We start from the raw sequence: 16,075 nt of genomic DNA, 5'->3' as shown, positions 1-16,075 counted from the left end.
AAAAGGTTTACCCAAAGCTCGAGAATTCAGAATCTACGTCTTTTCGCAATGGTGGAAAACAACAACGGAGGTAAGGTTGATGGGGCTTTATGGGTAAAGACGGGAATATGAGAGTTAAAGTACTCTACGATCTTGAAAAATAAGAAGTTATGTACTCAACATAACGTTCCATCTGAGTAGGTAAACTTCATTTGTCAGCAACCTATGGGTCTTCGGATCCGAGCCGGCAGTTTCCAACAGCATAGACCCGAGCTCCAAGCTCCTCCCCCTACCCATAATCCCCTGCCAACCCTACCTGACCTCAGACTGAGTTTGCCCACAGCTAGATAAGTATACAAAAAAAATCACCCGCAAAACTAGCTACATACCCCTTGCCATAAGGAAGGTAACATCTCAAACATCCGAAGGTCAGGGGGACGGAGGGGGGGGGGGTTGGTTGCTGACAAATTAAGTTTACCTACTCAGATGGAACGTTATGGTGAGTACATAACTTCTTAATCTGAAGTAGTTAACTTCATTTGTGCATCAACCTATGGGACAGAGTCCCCAGCTACCAAAATCTTGGGCGGTCCTCAAGGAAGGATATTCCGGAGCACTGCAGAGCCAAAGGATGCTCTCCCTCTGGAGACAATATCCAGCTTGTAGTGATTAATGAAGATATGAGACTAAGCCCATGTTGCTGCTGAGCAGATATCATCCAACGAGAGTCTAGAACGAAAGGCCGCCGAGGTAGAGACAGACCGGGTAGAGTGGGCATGAACTCCTAGAGGTGCGGGCCGACCAGTACTTTCATATGCCAACAGAATACACTGAGAAATCCATCTGGACAGTGTGACTTTGGAAACAGCCTTCCCTAAGTTAAATTTGGCAAAGGAAATGAACAGCTGATCTGATTGCCTATGACCAGCTGTTCTGTGTAAATAAAAGCGCAGTTGTCTGTGCAGATCCAACAGATGTAACTTATATTCCCCTTTGTTTTGGTAGTTGGGAAAAAAAACTGGTAGGTTAATGGAATGATTAATATTCGATTCAGATGCAATTTTTGGAAGAAAGGAGGGATTGGTCCTCAGGTAGACTCTGTCTTTGTGGAAGGACAAATAAGGTGGTTTTGCATAAAGGGCTTGAATTTCGGAAACCCTTCGAGCTGCGGTGATAGCTACAAGAAAGGCAGTTTTCCATGATAAGAATTTTAGGTCTACTGAAGCTGCAGGTTCAAAGGGAGGGGCTGTAAGTGCCTGCAATACCAAAGTTAAGTCCCAAGGAGGGACTGCTTCCCTCACCGGGGGGTCTGAGTAAGAAGATACCCTTCAGAAAGGCCTTGCATAACTTGGAGGAGATCAACAGTCCAAGGTCGCTTCCTACGTGATAGTGAGAGATAGCCGCCAACTGAACCTTGACTGTAGAGAAGCTGGCGCCCTGATCAAACAGTCCTAATAGGAAATCTAACACTGCAGGCAACGGAGCTGTGAAAGGATGTAGATCTCTGTGCTCTGCCCAAATAGAAAAACGTTTCCATTTGCTATCTTAGACCTTTCTGGTGGATGGCTTATGCGCCGCCACCAGAATAGCTTTGACCTGGGAAGAGATACCGGGAGCCCTAGCTAACCTTGGAACTGGATCAACCAAGCCGTGAGCTTGAGGCTGTCCAGATTCAGGGTCAGAAGATCCAATGGATGGGGTATGACATCTGGAATGGGATCCAGAATCCAAGGAGGATTCACTAGGTGAGACCAAAGATACGGGAACAAAGCCTGGCGAGGCCAGAATGGGGCAATGAGGATTATCTTGTTCTGCAACTGACTGGCTTTCTGAAGAAACTTCAACATCAGCGGAAGAGAAGGATAAGCATAAAGGAGACCGGGGGGGGAGCAAGCATGCACCAGTGCGTCTCATGGGGATTCCCCGGGTGGGGGAATTAGAGCGATGTAGTCATTGCATTTCGCATTTGAAGGAGAGGTGAAAAGATCGCAACAAGGTTGACCCCAAGTGGAGAATATCTGCTTTGCTACTTTTGGGTTCAGAGACCACTCGTACAGTGAGAGGATGGTGCGGCTCAACTTGTCTGCTAAAATGTTGGACTGTCTCGGAATGTGCGTCGCTATGAGAAAGCAGTTGGTGGAAATCGCCCATTCCCATACTCTCATGGCCTCTCGACAAAGGGGATAAGACCTGGTTCCTCCCGGTTTGTTGATGTACCAGACTACTGCCATGTTGTCCGTCTGGATTGCAATCGTTCCTACAGGAAGAAGGCTCTGTAGTGCTTGCAACGCCAAAAGCACTGCCCTCATCTCTAGGACATTTATATGCAGAGAGGTCTCTGTGCTGTTCCACATGCCTTGGATTGTCCTGCCCGCACAATGCCCCCCCCCCCCCACGCGAGGCAAGAGGCGTCCGTGGTCACCGTGGTTAGGGGAGGGGACATAGAAAAGGGGCGCCCCTTCTGGAGGTCCGGGGATTGGAGCCACCATAAGAGGGCCTCCTCGCAAACCCTGCTGAGGGGAATAGAGTGGTACAGAGGGAATTGCAGAAAAAAGACCACTGAACTTGGGAGAGTCCATTGCAGGACTCTCATGTTCAGACGCGCCCTCGGCAATAGGTTGATGGTGGCCGCCATCAAACCCAAAGCCCTCAGGACCAATTCCGCCGGGGGTGCCTGGGGTAGGAGGATGGCCCGCACACGGAGTCTTAAGGTCCGCACTCTGTCTGGAGTTAAGAGGGCTAGACGCCTGTTTGTGTCCAACCTTGCTCCGATGAAATCTATGGTTTGAGTTGGAGAAAGGGAAGATTTCTCTATGTTGATAGTAATCCCTAGCCGGGCCACTAGGTGAAGAAAGGAGTTTCTGGCTGTGCAGAGTAGATGCCTTGTCGGGGCGGTCAGGAGCCAGTCGTCTAGGTATGAGAAAACCTGAATGCCCTGCAGTCGCAGGTGGGCCGCTATCACCGACAGAACCTTGATGAACACCCTGGGGGCTGGGGTGAGACCAAAGGGAAGGGCTCTGAATTGGTAATGGCTAGCTCCTAGCCGGAAGCGGAGAAACCTCCTGGATCGCCTGTCCATCAGAATGTGGTAGTACGCATCCTTGATGTCTATAGAGCATATCCAGTCATTCTCCCGCAGGAGGGGGAGAATGGATTGAAGAGTGACCATCCGGAATTTTTCCTTGGTTACTGACAGGTTCAAGAGGGAAAGGTCGAGGATTGGTCTGAAGTCTCCCATCTTTTTTGGCACCAAGAAGAACCTGGAGTAAAAGCCTGATCCGTACTGGTCTGGGGGGGGGGGGATGTGCTGGATGGCTCTTTTTTCTAGCAGCCGCTGAATTTCCGCAGCTGCAGACTCCCTCTGCTCGGGTGAGACGTCGGGGAGGTGTCTGGGATTGCGAGGGAAATGGGAGAAAGGGATCTGGTAACCTCTGGATATGATGCGAAGCACCCAGCGGTCGGTCGTGATGGACTCCCAAGCTGCTAGGTGCTTCGGGAAGCGCCCCCGACTGCCTCCAGAGTGGAGCAGTCGGGTAACCCTTCAGGGCTGTTGCGTGGGCTGGTCAGAGAATGGTTCTCTGGACCCAAAGTTCCTCGGGCCCCCTCTGCCTCTAGGGCGGCGTCCACCCTGTCCTCCTCTGCCATGGAAGGACTGGGAATCCAGAGCAAAATGGGGCTGTTGCAACTTCCAGAAACACATCTTTTTCTGTTCCTTTTGGTTCTTGGAAACGGACCTCTGGGGAGCAGAGAAACAGACTCAGACAGACAACGTCTTCCCATCCTTCTCGCTCTGGACCAATGTATCGCGTACGGTTTTGCCAAAAAGGGCAGAACCATCGAAAGGGGCATTAGCTAAAGACGCCTTAAAGGGTTCTGCAAAATCACAGTGGCGGAGCCAGGCCTGTCGCCTCATAACTACGCCTGCTCCGCTAGCTCTAGCGGCCCCTTCCGTGGCATGGAACAGTAGCCGCATAGAGGTGTTCGAGATAGACCTAAGAGTGGCCATTCGGGAAGAGTACAACTGTTTGTCCTCCGCCAACATGGACTCCAGTGGTGACGCGGCGTACTCTTTTATAAGGTCTCGCTGCAGTCGTATGACATGTGCCATGTAGTTCAGTGACCTCACTGAGAAGGTAGCTTAACTAAAAAAACAGCTTCCCTAATCGATCCATCTACAGAGACTCCTTGTCTGGAGGATGGACCGAGGGACTCTCCTGGGCTAATTCCCTTTTAGTGGCCGCCGCCACCAACATGGCATCTACAGGGGTTCCCTTACTCCAGTGGGATTTGTCGAAGGGTGGGCTAAGTATTTTGTCAGGTCTTTTTGGGACTGGCTCCACAGTGTTCGACTCCTTCCACGCCCTGGTAGTGATCAGATCTACCAGGGGGTCAGCTGGAGGGGACACCCAAGAGGTAGACGGGCCTGCTTCAAACGCCTCCAGGAACACAGATTCGTCCAAGGTAGGCTTTGGGGCAGACCACCCCCCCTAATCCTGAGCATCTCCATGATGTCTCCAAATGAGACTTCCTCGGGGGGGGGGGGGTAATCTTGGGGAACCTTCCCCTTCCTCCAAATCTGTGTCCTTGGTCAAGGACTCAGGGGAGTTCAAATGCCTCCTCTTGCACTTCGCTTGTGAGGAATCTCCTCGGGGGGGCTGTCCGAGGAGACCTCACTAGCAACGTCATGTTCCAACGGAACGACCTGGGACATTTGAGGAGGCTGTCCCTGGGACTGGCTGATGGAAGTCGGACCCATCTGAGATGGGGTGCAGGGTGGAGCCGTAGCCAAGGCCGGGGGTCTGGAATCCCTCGACAGAACCCTCTCCACTACATCGAATGCCGAAGGAGAGCCACTCTCTCTCAGATCCGAGAGCAGACCCTCCCTCGGATCAGACGGGTGGATCGGGGCCGGATCTGAAGGTCCAGTATGCTCTGACCTGGGCGGAGCCGAAGGCACACTGAGACCCTCGGATCCGAAGCTCAGCTCTCGGCTCCAAGAGTTTGGATCCGAAGAAAAGGGATCCGACAGACTCTAGGGCATTGTTGGTGCCGAAGTACCAGATACTGTCAGCACCGACACCCCCCCGGCGCCGACGCTACCCGGCTCCAAAAACTCCGAACCTGGGATTGGTTCGGAGAAGGAGCAATTGGGGTAAAAAAAGATGTCGAGCTCCCCCCCTGGAGGAGGGGGGGGGCAGGAGCACTCCCATCTGCAGCTGGGCCTGGAGGAATCTTCTCATCATCCGGTCCAAGTCTGCATCCGTCAGGCTTAGGGTGGATCTGGATGAGGCCACTGAGGTGGGACGGGAGTGCCGCCTCGGTGACCTCGACGGGGGCCGGGCCTCCTCTGGTCCCAGTGAAAAAGGAGGAGACCGGAGCCGAGGGGTGGAAGGCTCGGATGTCCTGGAGGGAGAAGACCGCTTAGCCGGCGGGACCGATGAAGAGGCCTCGCTCCCGCCACTTGTGGTGCTTCTCCTTCCGCTTCTCTTTCCTGGACTCCCTATCCTCCTGGCCCGAAGCGGGAGGGTGAGTCCCGGCCAGTGGAAGGGAGACAGGAGTGGCAGTAGCCGCAGCAGGAGCCACCGTGGGACCGGAGGCCAAAGCAGAGTCCGGGGGCAGCAGTCCCGCCAGAACCAGCTTAGTCCTCCGGTCCTTAAGTGCCCTGGGGTTGAACGCCGCACATATGGAGCAACCTGACAGGTGTCCAACCCAAGGCACAACACGCACCAGTGTGGCCATCCGCCGGGGACAGCTTATGGCCACACTCGGTACACTTGGAAAAAACAAACATACTGAAAGGGAAAACACACACGCTAGGCCATAACACACAGCACACTCCCTAACACACTAATGAGGGTGGGGAAGGAAAACTGTGAGGAAGATTAACAGGTAAAGGGAAAGGGACCTGTACACAACACAGGCACACTAAATTTACACAAAAAAAAGAGAGATAAAAAGGATAACATTTTCTCATAAAAAGATGCTAAGCCTGGAATTCAGTGATCGAGCTGCTGGATGAAACAGCGGCAAACTAGATCTGGGGTCAGGTAGGGTTGTCGGGGGATTATGGGTAGGGGGAGGAGCTTGGAGCTCGTATCTATGCTGTTGGAAACTGCCGGCTCAGATCCGATATGGATCCGAAGACCCATAGGTTGATGCACAAATGAAGTTAACTACTTCAGATGTCACAATGTCAGATCAGAGGATCAGGTTCAATCCCAACTGCTGTGGGATGAATTAATGACATCGTCAATTAAAAAATTAAACCAATTGCAATTTAAGTACTGAACGCTGAAATGCAGGTAAAAGAACAAGAAGTTGGTTTCTTTAGAAAATGGAAGGAGCACATTGCACAGAAATAAATGGATTTTGCAGGAAGAATACATGTAGAATAATGCTAGAGAAGTATGGTAAGACATGAATTGAGCAATGCTGGAGTAAGTTGTTAAAGAAAGAAAATGTGATGTATAGTGCACAGATATGACAAATGTTCATTTGCTTAGTTTTCTTTTCTTTCAAAATGTGTCTGTGTCTTAAGTGATGACTTAAAAAAATATGTTTGAAAAATAGACAACTTTAACCAACAATGAATAAGTTAGCAAGCAAAAAAGGTATCCACTAGTTAATCTTATAACAAAAGAAAAAAATTCCAAAGAGAAACTTGGATGGTGAAACCCTTTTCATTGTTCCAAAGGAAAATAGTTGACTCAGAAAAAAAAAGCAAAGGAGCCGAATAGAAGAACCAGGAGTACTTTGGATTTGAACCACAGATTGGTGGTAGAAAAAGGAGATGATCAGGAAGACCAGAAACATTGTGAAATTAGTAATGGCCTAGAATATTTCTTAAATGACCTGTTACTAATGCAGAGGGGTTTTTGTTTGTGTCTTTTGGCTTTTCCTGGTTAGAGGTTGCCACAGTGGAACTCCGGTCCGCTAATGATTGGCAGTAGTTTTAAGTGCTGGCTTGCCGAGCCTAATGCACAACCTTCAACGAAGGAATGCCCATTTATGCATGTCACCACACAGAAGATGCTCTAACAGAGAATCGAACTGGCAAAGTCTAACTGTGAGGTAACAACGCTACCGCAGCACCACCACCGCAGTCCAATAAAACATCACCAGAATATTTTTCTCATTTGCAACATCTCAAAGCAAGCTTGCAACAGACAGGGGCAACTAATGTGATGATTGGTTCAGTAACTGGGATTCCAGGCCTAAAATGAACACCTGCTTTTCATAAAAGGCATATCTCTTTATATGTTGATAAGACACAATGATACACACCCACACAAACGGGCACACAATAGCCAGAAACAGTTGCTTGGGAGAGATCCTCGTCAGCTGTTCAGGGGATACAAAAGTGAGAGAAGTGAAACAAATGCATGTGTATTGCAATGACATACATTCTTCTGTTCAAGTCAAACTATACCTTAACTGTAAGCATGACACATACAAACTAGCTTACCTTCCCGTGACCAGAATGCCATCTTTATGAGGGTTGCTCTGAATGCTGCACACACCCATGGTATGCCTAAAACAAGGCAAACAGTCACTTCAGATACAGAAATGGCAATTATGATTAAAGGCAAACATTTTTTTCTCCATTTCACAGCATCAATGTAAATGACTAACAATTAAAACAGCAAGACTTCCATCCAATAAGTGTAACATATACTCTTCCTTTATTTTGAGAAATTTAGGAAAAACACCGGTAGTTCAATCAACTGGTTTAGTTATTGTCAAACTACTTTAGGATGGAAAGAAGGATTAGTACGAACAGAAACTCTGTCCTTATGAAACACCAAATAAGGAGGATTAGCAGATAAGGCCTGCAGTTCAGATATTCTCCTTGCTGAAGTAATAGCCACCAGAAAAAATGGTTTTCCATGACAAAAATTTTAAATCACAATTTGCTAATGGTGCAAAAGGGGAATGGATGATATGGGACAGTACAAAATTTAAATCCCAGGTAGGAGATGGAGTTTTATCAGGTGGTCTTAAGTTCAAGGTTCCCTTCAAAAACGCGTTACAAAGCTTATGTGACATAACTGGAGAGCCATTTTCCCATAGATGAAAATTAGAAATAGCGGCCAACTGAACCCTTTAGTTGCTGCTGCAGCACCTTTATTAAAAAGCTTCACCAAAAAATCCAAAAATAAAATGAAGGGAAGCAATAAAAGGAACATTATTTTCTGTAGCCCACACAGCGAACCTTTTCCATTTACTTCTATAAAGTTTATATGTGGAGATCCTATGTGAAAAAAAGTAAAATATGTATAGTTGGGGATGAAAGAAGGGGATTGCCTGGCTATCACTGGAATTGGAGCAGCCATGCAGTCAGTTTGAGATTCTGTAAATCAGGATGAACCATTTTCTGCGGGTGCAAGAGTTCTGGAACTGGGTCCAGAATCCATAGTTCTTCCAGAAGAGGAGGCCACAAAAAAGGAAACCAAATCTGACAGGGGCAATGAAAATTTTTCTCTTCAACAAGCTTGCTTTCTGTAAGAATTTGAGAATCAGGGGTGTTGGAGGTAAGAATTCCTGGGGGCCAATTGTGAACAAGTGCATCTCTTGGGGTCTCCCCCTCAACAGGGATTAGGGCAAAGTAGCTCCTGCCTTTGTTGCTTAATGGAGAGGCAAACAGGTCGCAGCAAGGCTGGCCCCATTTCTGGGAATATTCTTTCCACAATTTCCTGTTTGAAAGACCACTCATGAGGCATTAAAACTGCCCTGCTGAGCTTGTCCGCTATGATGTTGAATTTCCCTGGAATGTGCACTATCAGAAAGCAGTTAGAAGATATTGCCCATTGTCAAACTCAGAGGGCTTCCTAACAAAGAGGGTAAAGATCTGGTTCCTCCTTGTTTGTTGATGTACCTGACATGTTGCTGACTGGACTGCTATTGTTCCCAGAGGGAGAGAGTCTTTGAAGGCTTGCAACGCTAGAAGCACTGCTCTCATCTCTAGAACATTTATGTGCAGATGGGCCTCGCAAGGGAGCCAAGTGCCTTGGCCTGTCCTTCCCAGATGCCACCCCATCCTATCTGGAAGGCATCCATGGTCACTGTGACTTGGGGTTGACTGGGTATAAATGAATGACCTAGATTGACTTGATCAGAATTGATCCACCACTGAAGATCCTTTTTTATGAATCTGTAATAAAGATCTTTTGAGACACTGGAAGTTCTAGATAGGACCACTGGGGTCGACAACAACCAGTGCAGTATCCTCATGTGTAGGCAGGCTAGAGGCACTAACACTATTGAAGCCGCCAATATTCCCAAGACCTGTAATAAAAGTTTTGCCATCGCTCTTTTCTTGTGAATCAATATTTTCACCTGATTGCGCAAAGATATTATTCTATTGGAGCGAAGAGTTGCTATCATTTGTCTTGTATGTAGATGAGCCCCTATGAAAACCAAATCTTGGTAAGGTTATAGAGCTGATTTTTCAAAATTTATTGTGATTCATAGATGTGAGTAGAGCTGTTGGGTTATTTCTCTTGCCTGTATAAATTGATGCCTGATTGTACCGGTTAAGAGCCAGTCATCTAAGTATGGAAACACTCAGAATCCTAGGCACCTCAAGTGAGCTGCAACCACTGCCATGCATTTGGTGAGCACTCTGGAGGCAGCAGTGATATCAAAGGGCAGAGCTCTAAACTGATAATGAATGGCTCCCAGCCGGAAGCACATGTCTTCTGGAGCATCTGTTCATTTCTGTATGGTAGTAAGCATCCTGAAGATCTACGGAGCACATCCACTTGTCTTTCTCAGAAAAGGCAGAATAGACTAAAGTGACCATTCGAAACTTGCTCTATTTGATAGATTTGTTTAGGTTGCTGAGATCTAGAATGGCTCTCCAGTCCCAGTTTTCTTTGGGACTAAAAAGAATCTTGAGTAAGTTCTGAATCCTTGTTGGTCTAAGGGGACTTCTTGGATGGCTCTTATCTAGCAATTTTTTAATTTCTTTGATTGCTTCGTCCCTTTGATTGGGTGCCACATCTGGGATTTTTTTGTTTTGGGGAAGGGAATGGGCAAAGGGGATGACAAACTCTGGATATTATTTGCTGCCCCCATTTGTCATTTGTAATCTCTTGCCAAGCCAGTGAAGGCAGCTGACCCCTGATTGCTTCCAGAGGAGAGCAATCAGGCCTCTGTTCAGGAAAGCTAAAAGGGCTGGGCCAAAGAATCTCTGGAGCCTGATTTTGCAGGCCTCCCCTGCCACAAGGGTGATGTCTTCCAGTATTGTTCCCTCCTCTGCCTCTGGGAACTTTCACCATGCGTGTCCAGAAAAGACCTTTCAGATTTTTGGAACCACATCTTTCCACTACTTTTCTGACTTTTGGGATAAGGTCTGGTCGGAGTAGAAAAATGGACTCCTACGGCAGACAAGATCTTACCTTCTTATTCATACTTGATGCGCGTATCTTTGACTTTGGGCCCAAAAGTTGATGAGTCATCAAAAAAAGGCATTGACAAAGGAAAACTTGAAAGGTTTTGTGAAATCGCAAAGCCGCATCCAGGCCTGCATCGTAATGGAGACACCTGAACCTGTAGCTCTACTTGCTCCATTTACTGCATACAAAACCAGTCTCATGGAGGAGTTAACAAATGAATTAAGGGTGGTGAGCCAAGAGTCTGCTTTGTCCGTGACCTGCTCAGTCACATCGTCTTGCAGGGTTATCTTAGTTTTTTTAGTAGATCCCTCTGAAGTCTCATAAAATGGGTAAGATAATTCAACAAGCAAAGAGCAAAGCCTGCTGAAGAGAAGATGCACTTCCTGTACCTATCCATCATCAGAGTCCTTATTAGGAGGATGGATAGTCAAAATGGTCTCAGAAAGCCCCTTTTTGGTGGCCATCACCACAACCTTGGTGTCTACAGCTATTCCTTTTGAAAGAAAATTTTTGTTAGTAGGTGACATGATGTACTTATCTGGCCTCCTAGGAATAGGATCTATGGTATCTGGGGTCTCCCAAGCCTTCCGAGAGATTAAGTCAATAAGCTCATCGGAAGGAGGGGTCAACCAGGAGGTGGAAGGGGGGACCCAAAAGCCTTCAGGTATACCGATTCCTCCACCAAAGAGGTGTTGGACTGCCAGGCACCTCTCTGTTTAAGGATTTTCAAGAAGTCTCCAAATGAGACATCTTCAGGAGGTGACCATGGGGATCCTTCGGCTTCCTCAACATCAGTATCTGAAGTAAAGAACTCCTTCAGAGAGTCCAGATGTTTCCTCTTACAGGTCCTCTTCCAAGGGACTTCCTCAGTGGGATAATCTGGGGAAGTTGCAGAAGGGGGGGGGTTCCCCTGAGGAATGTCTTGGAGCTCTGCTGTCCCTGTGGATGGGGTGAAATAGAGGCTGAAGGCACCGGCAGGGAAGGCGGAGGAAGACCCTGAGAGGACAGAGTCTGGGAACCAGTCAAAACTCTCCTCATAGCCTCAAAGACTCCCTGCCCCTGATCCAAGGAATTTCTCGGCACAGACAAAAAAAATAGTCAGCGCCAGAGGCCTCTCCAGACTCTAAGACAAGAAGTCAGAGGCCAAGTTAAGAGCAGACATTCCGAGCAGTAGGGTCCAATCCAAAGAAAAAGTGGTTAGATCTCTGTCCTCGGGGCTGACCAGAAAACTACAGCTCCTAGAGTCCTCCCACTCCAGCAAAGCACAGGAACTCGGAACAGATGACAGTGGATGTCTCTGATCCAGACATCAGAATCTTCCAGCTTCGAACTCAAAGGTTGGGTCAGAGGAAGAGAAGCCACCGGGGTGGACTCTTGATGGCTCTGAAGCTGTAGGGCTCTGATCCAATAACAACTTGGCCAGTGCCTTAAGTAACTTCTGTACAACCCCATCCACATCATCACAGAGACTACTAGTAGATCGGGTAGATAGGGCTGGAGACCTAGATCTTGCCAAAATAGGGGAAGGCAGTCTGGAAGAAACAGGTTTAATGGAAGGAGACTTTTTCTTGGATCCAAGTCAGAGCAGAGGTCGCTGGAGCGGAGACTACTAAACACTCCACTGAACCTTCGGATCCAATACTCTTCTGCTCCAAAGCACTTAATGGAGCAGAAAATTTAGCCTTTTCTGGAGCTGGCTCCAGAGAAACCTTTGGAGCTGAAGGAGGAGTCTTTTTTGGTCTATCAGAAGATGATGAAAATGAAGATTTAGCAGACTCGTGGACCAAAATGGCTTCAGAAAAAGGGCTTTTTAATAAATCCTTTATAACATCAACTTATTCTCTCCTTCTCTAACAAAACATGGTGGTTAAAGCCATGACAAATACTGCAAGACTCTTAGGAGGTGTAAAGGGCCTAGACAATACACACAGTGTGTGTGTCACTGAAAGGCATTTTCTTTTACCACACTCCCACTCCTCACACTTTTTAAACCCCAAGGGTTTTCCAGGTTTTTGAGACATTTTAACAACAAACAAAGAACAGGATAAGCAATGCAGTAACGCTACTAACTACAAAAACGTCCAGCAGAAAAACCAACAATGACAATCATAGTGATTTTACTATTGACAAACTAAAAAGATATCAAATATAAAGAAAAATATATACTATTTATATATATGTGTGTGTGTGTATGTATATATATGTGTATATATATATATATATGTGTATATATATATATATATATATATATATATATATATATATATATATATATATATATATTTTTTTTTTTTTAAATAAACAAGACAGAAATCCTATTTTAAACAGTGGACTACAGACTGACAGGAGAGGAAAGGGGGGAAGAAGGAAGTGAATTTAGTTCTTTCTACTTACTAATAAAAAAATTCAGTGGATATGATGGAAAAAATGGATAAGAATATACCCAGAAAAGTCAGAAAAAGAACCAGATGTTTGATTAATATAAATATAAAAGAAATACATAAAAGTTCAACTTAGCCTGCAGCTCAGTGAAATTACTGTTTTTCGCAAAGCAGCAAATGGGATCTGGGGTAATGGAAAGGTGCGTTCTGGGAAGGGAATGGTGCCCAAGAGCTTGGTAGAGGACCACGAGCTGTTCTATAAGGCCAAGACGGATTGCAGGGAAATATAAAGGTGAGACTGACATCATCACATCATAAGTTTCCTTCTTTATAACAACTTGCATTTTAGTACATTACATAAATTGTTCAGTCCCTGCTTTCATTTAAACCTCACTGGTCCTCCTAAACATTACTCTGGGTGTATTCTTCCCACACATTCAATTTCTTTATTTGGTCCTTCTCTTTTCCAGTTCTTCTCTCTCTTTTACAATATTCAGTACTTCAAATACAGTTGGTTTATATTTCAATTTCCATTTTCTAGTAATTGCTTTTTTGGCAGCCAGTGGAATTAAATTTAAGACCTTACTATGTCTATGTAATTCAGAGTCTGTGTCCCAGTTTAGAATAATTATTTCCTTAATTATAGCCATTTGCTCCCCCAATATATGAAACACACGAGTATTCTGTAGGGATCTGCTAGCTCATTATACTCCCCAAAACATGTTCCTAATTTCCTATTTCTTCCCCATCACAACTTCATCTGTTATCTACCAGAGGAAAAATTATTTTGAAGTCTGCTTGGGGTTTACAAATACCTATACCTTCTGGACTCTGATGCGTACTTGAGAGTCACATATGCCCTTTGTTTGTTCACTGGTACGTTGCTTTTCCAGTCTCTTTCAAAGCACTTCTAACCTCCTGATTGATTATGTTATCATGATGCAATATTTTATACGCCTACTAATTATCCCTTTAACAGCAGCATCTGTTCTAGACTGAAAAAAACAAAAAACTCTACCAGACCAAGTATAACTTAGTACATCAATCCCTGGTAGGGAAGGCAGTCTTTAACCTGCAGCCCAAAATTTTTCTTGGCCTCATCCCACTCTTGTTACCTTTCCCTCTTTAGTTATTTGCTCTCTCAATGGCTTGGTTCCTTTACCAGTTTTCTCCAGTAAACTACAGCCCTTCTTTCCTATTTTCTGTACCTGTACTTGCAGTCATCCCTACTAGAAAAATCTCCTTTCTCCAGTACCATGTTAGCTTAGCTCTTACAATCTTATATTCATGAAGTCTCAGAAAGTAATCTGTATGGCTATTATGCTCCTTAAGGATCTACATAGAAAATCCAACTTCCTTCCCATTTCATCAAAGCTACTACTTATTGAGACTTCCAAGATTGCTGCACACTGAGTAGCAGCTTGGTTTCAGCTCTCCCAGCATGAAAACAAACTCAGAATGGACTGCAAAGTGAACTTGTCTTTTTGGGTAAATTTCAGTAACTGACTGGTAAGTGCACTGCCTTGATGCCACTTGGGGGGAAATTCAGAGAACATCAAAGAGAATCAATCACAAACGGTATGGAGAAAGCACTCAGTGGAAAGAATTCTGCAGCTGATCAGCAAAAAGTAGTGCAAGCCCCAGCTTTGGCACAAGACATGACTTCAAGTAACCTAGAGGAAAAAATAAGTCAAATGTACTGAGAGCTGATTAAAATAAACAAAACACTTTAGGAGTTTATCAACTCAAATAACAAAAGGCTGGAAAATGGAAGAAGCTTTAAACAGATATTCAGAATGATAAAACTGCAAAAATCACAGGTCAAAATGGAGAAAAGGCTGGCTGACTGAGACTGGTCAAGAGGAGGTGCTTCAAAAAATAAAATAATTAGAGGACAGAGCACGGAGGGAAAACCTGAGATTTTCTGCTGGACCAGAGAATCTGGAAAGAACAGATTATTAATTTTATAAAAGCACAAATAAGCAAATGGACTATTATACCATAGTAAGAGTTGTTAACTGAAAGAGCGCATCATGTGTATGCTTCAAACCTGGCCATGAGAAAGCAACCCAGACCTTTAATAGTAAAAGGTTCAATCCTACCAGCAATAAGAGCTGAATCTGATAAAACTGTGGCAGAAGGACAAAGTACTAAGTGGGACACAGTAGAGTGTATTTGGAAAATGATCACTCACTGTACACCAAGAAGAGCAGCAGTACAATTTTCCACTGATAGGAGAATGTTGAGAAGCAGGTGCGAGATTCAAGCTGCCGTATCCAGATATTTTCAGAATATTCACTCCTGGAGGGTCAAAATCTTTGATGCAGAACATGCCAAGGAGGAAATACAAAAGTTTCTCTAACAAAAAAGTGAGCTATGAAACAGAAGGAGATTCAGCTTCTTGTTCTTCTGGTAAAGCCCAAAAAGAGGCTGTGCCAATGAAACCTTTTCCAATATTTCAGAGGAAAATGCTTGAGACAGAAAAAAAGCAGAAGAGATTGACTAAAAGAACTAGGAGTCAGTTGGAAATGAAGCAGAGACTGGATCTGGAGGATGGATTAACAAATGTGGGATTACAATGCATTAATTATATTTGTGAAACGGGACAAAAGGAAATATTGGACTTCGACTTTCTTAAACTTGCAGGGGACTTCAAAGCATATGCCCTACTTCATGTCATTAATGTGTGGAAGAACAATTAGGAGAGGGGAAGATGAAGCAAAAAGTTAAGTAAAACAAAATTTTGTTCTTAGCAGTATTTGTATAACGCATGACATAATATGCATGCTATAAAGTAAAGCTTTCTCAGTTATTTTCAGGTATAATAGGGATACTCAAATAAACAGATGCCCATTTTTTTCTTCTTCACTTTCTTTCTACTTGTTCAGCTTTAAGAAACGTAGGCACTGCTCTGTAAAAAAAGATGAAAAGTGATGAAATGTCTGGTTAAAGGTGCATGATACAAGAAAAACTGATGTGCTTTTTCTTACACTTGCATAGGGGAATGACTTGATTAAGGCTCTTGGCTTGATCTAGTAACAAGTTTTAAGGGGAAGCAAATAAAAAAGGACCACTGAATAGAATAAAACATTTTCATCTAGTAAATAAATGCAGACCAATTTGATAACAGGCAATAAAAATAGAAAACTTCTTTCTTTCAATGATTTGGAAATATTTTTTGAAAGCATGGAAGTGTATTCCCAGTCTGGGAGAGGAATAAGACAAAAATAGACACCACTTAGTAGAAGGACAGGCTGTACCATGCATCTTGGCATGGATGACCTTACAGGTCAATTCAAGTCTGAGTGTGGCTGTCAG

At 45.0% G+C, this 16,075-nt stretch overlaps 1 protein-coding gene across 1 annotated transcript in view; it reads right to left on the bottom strand.

Moving 5' to 3' along the window:
• The window catches only part of LOC122796004 (diphthine methyltransferase-like), a 376,921-nt gene that overhangs the window by 105,541 nt on the left and 255,305 nt on the right, over positions 1 to 16,075 (bottom strand). Inside the window, exon 4 of the mRNA XM_044064484.1 lies at positions 7,445 to 7,510. Within this exon, the coding sequence (XP_043920419.1) occupies positions 7,445 to 7,510 (66 nt within the window). The remainder of the gene's footprint in view (positions 1 to 7,444; positions 7,511 to 16,075) is intronic.

This window comes from Protopterus annectens, chromosome 2.part2 (genome assembly GCF_019279795.1).
Source record: "Protopterus annectens isolate FY-2018-M chromosome 2.part2, PAN1.0, whole genome shotgun sequence".
Classification (NCBI taxonomy): Eukaryota; Metazoa; Chordata; order Ceratodontiformes; family Protopteridae; genus Protopterus; species Protopterus annectens.
This window is presented reverse-complemented; position numbering and strand designations above follow the sequence as displayed.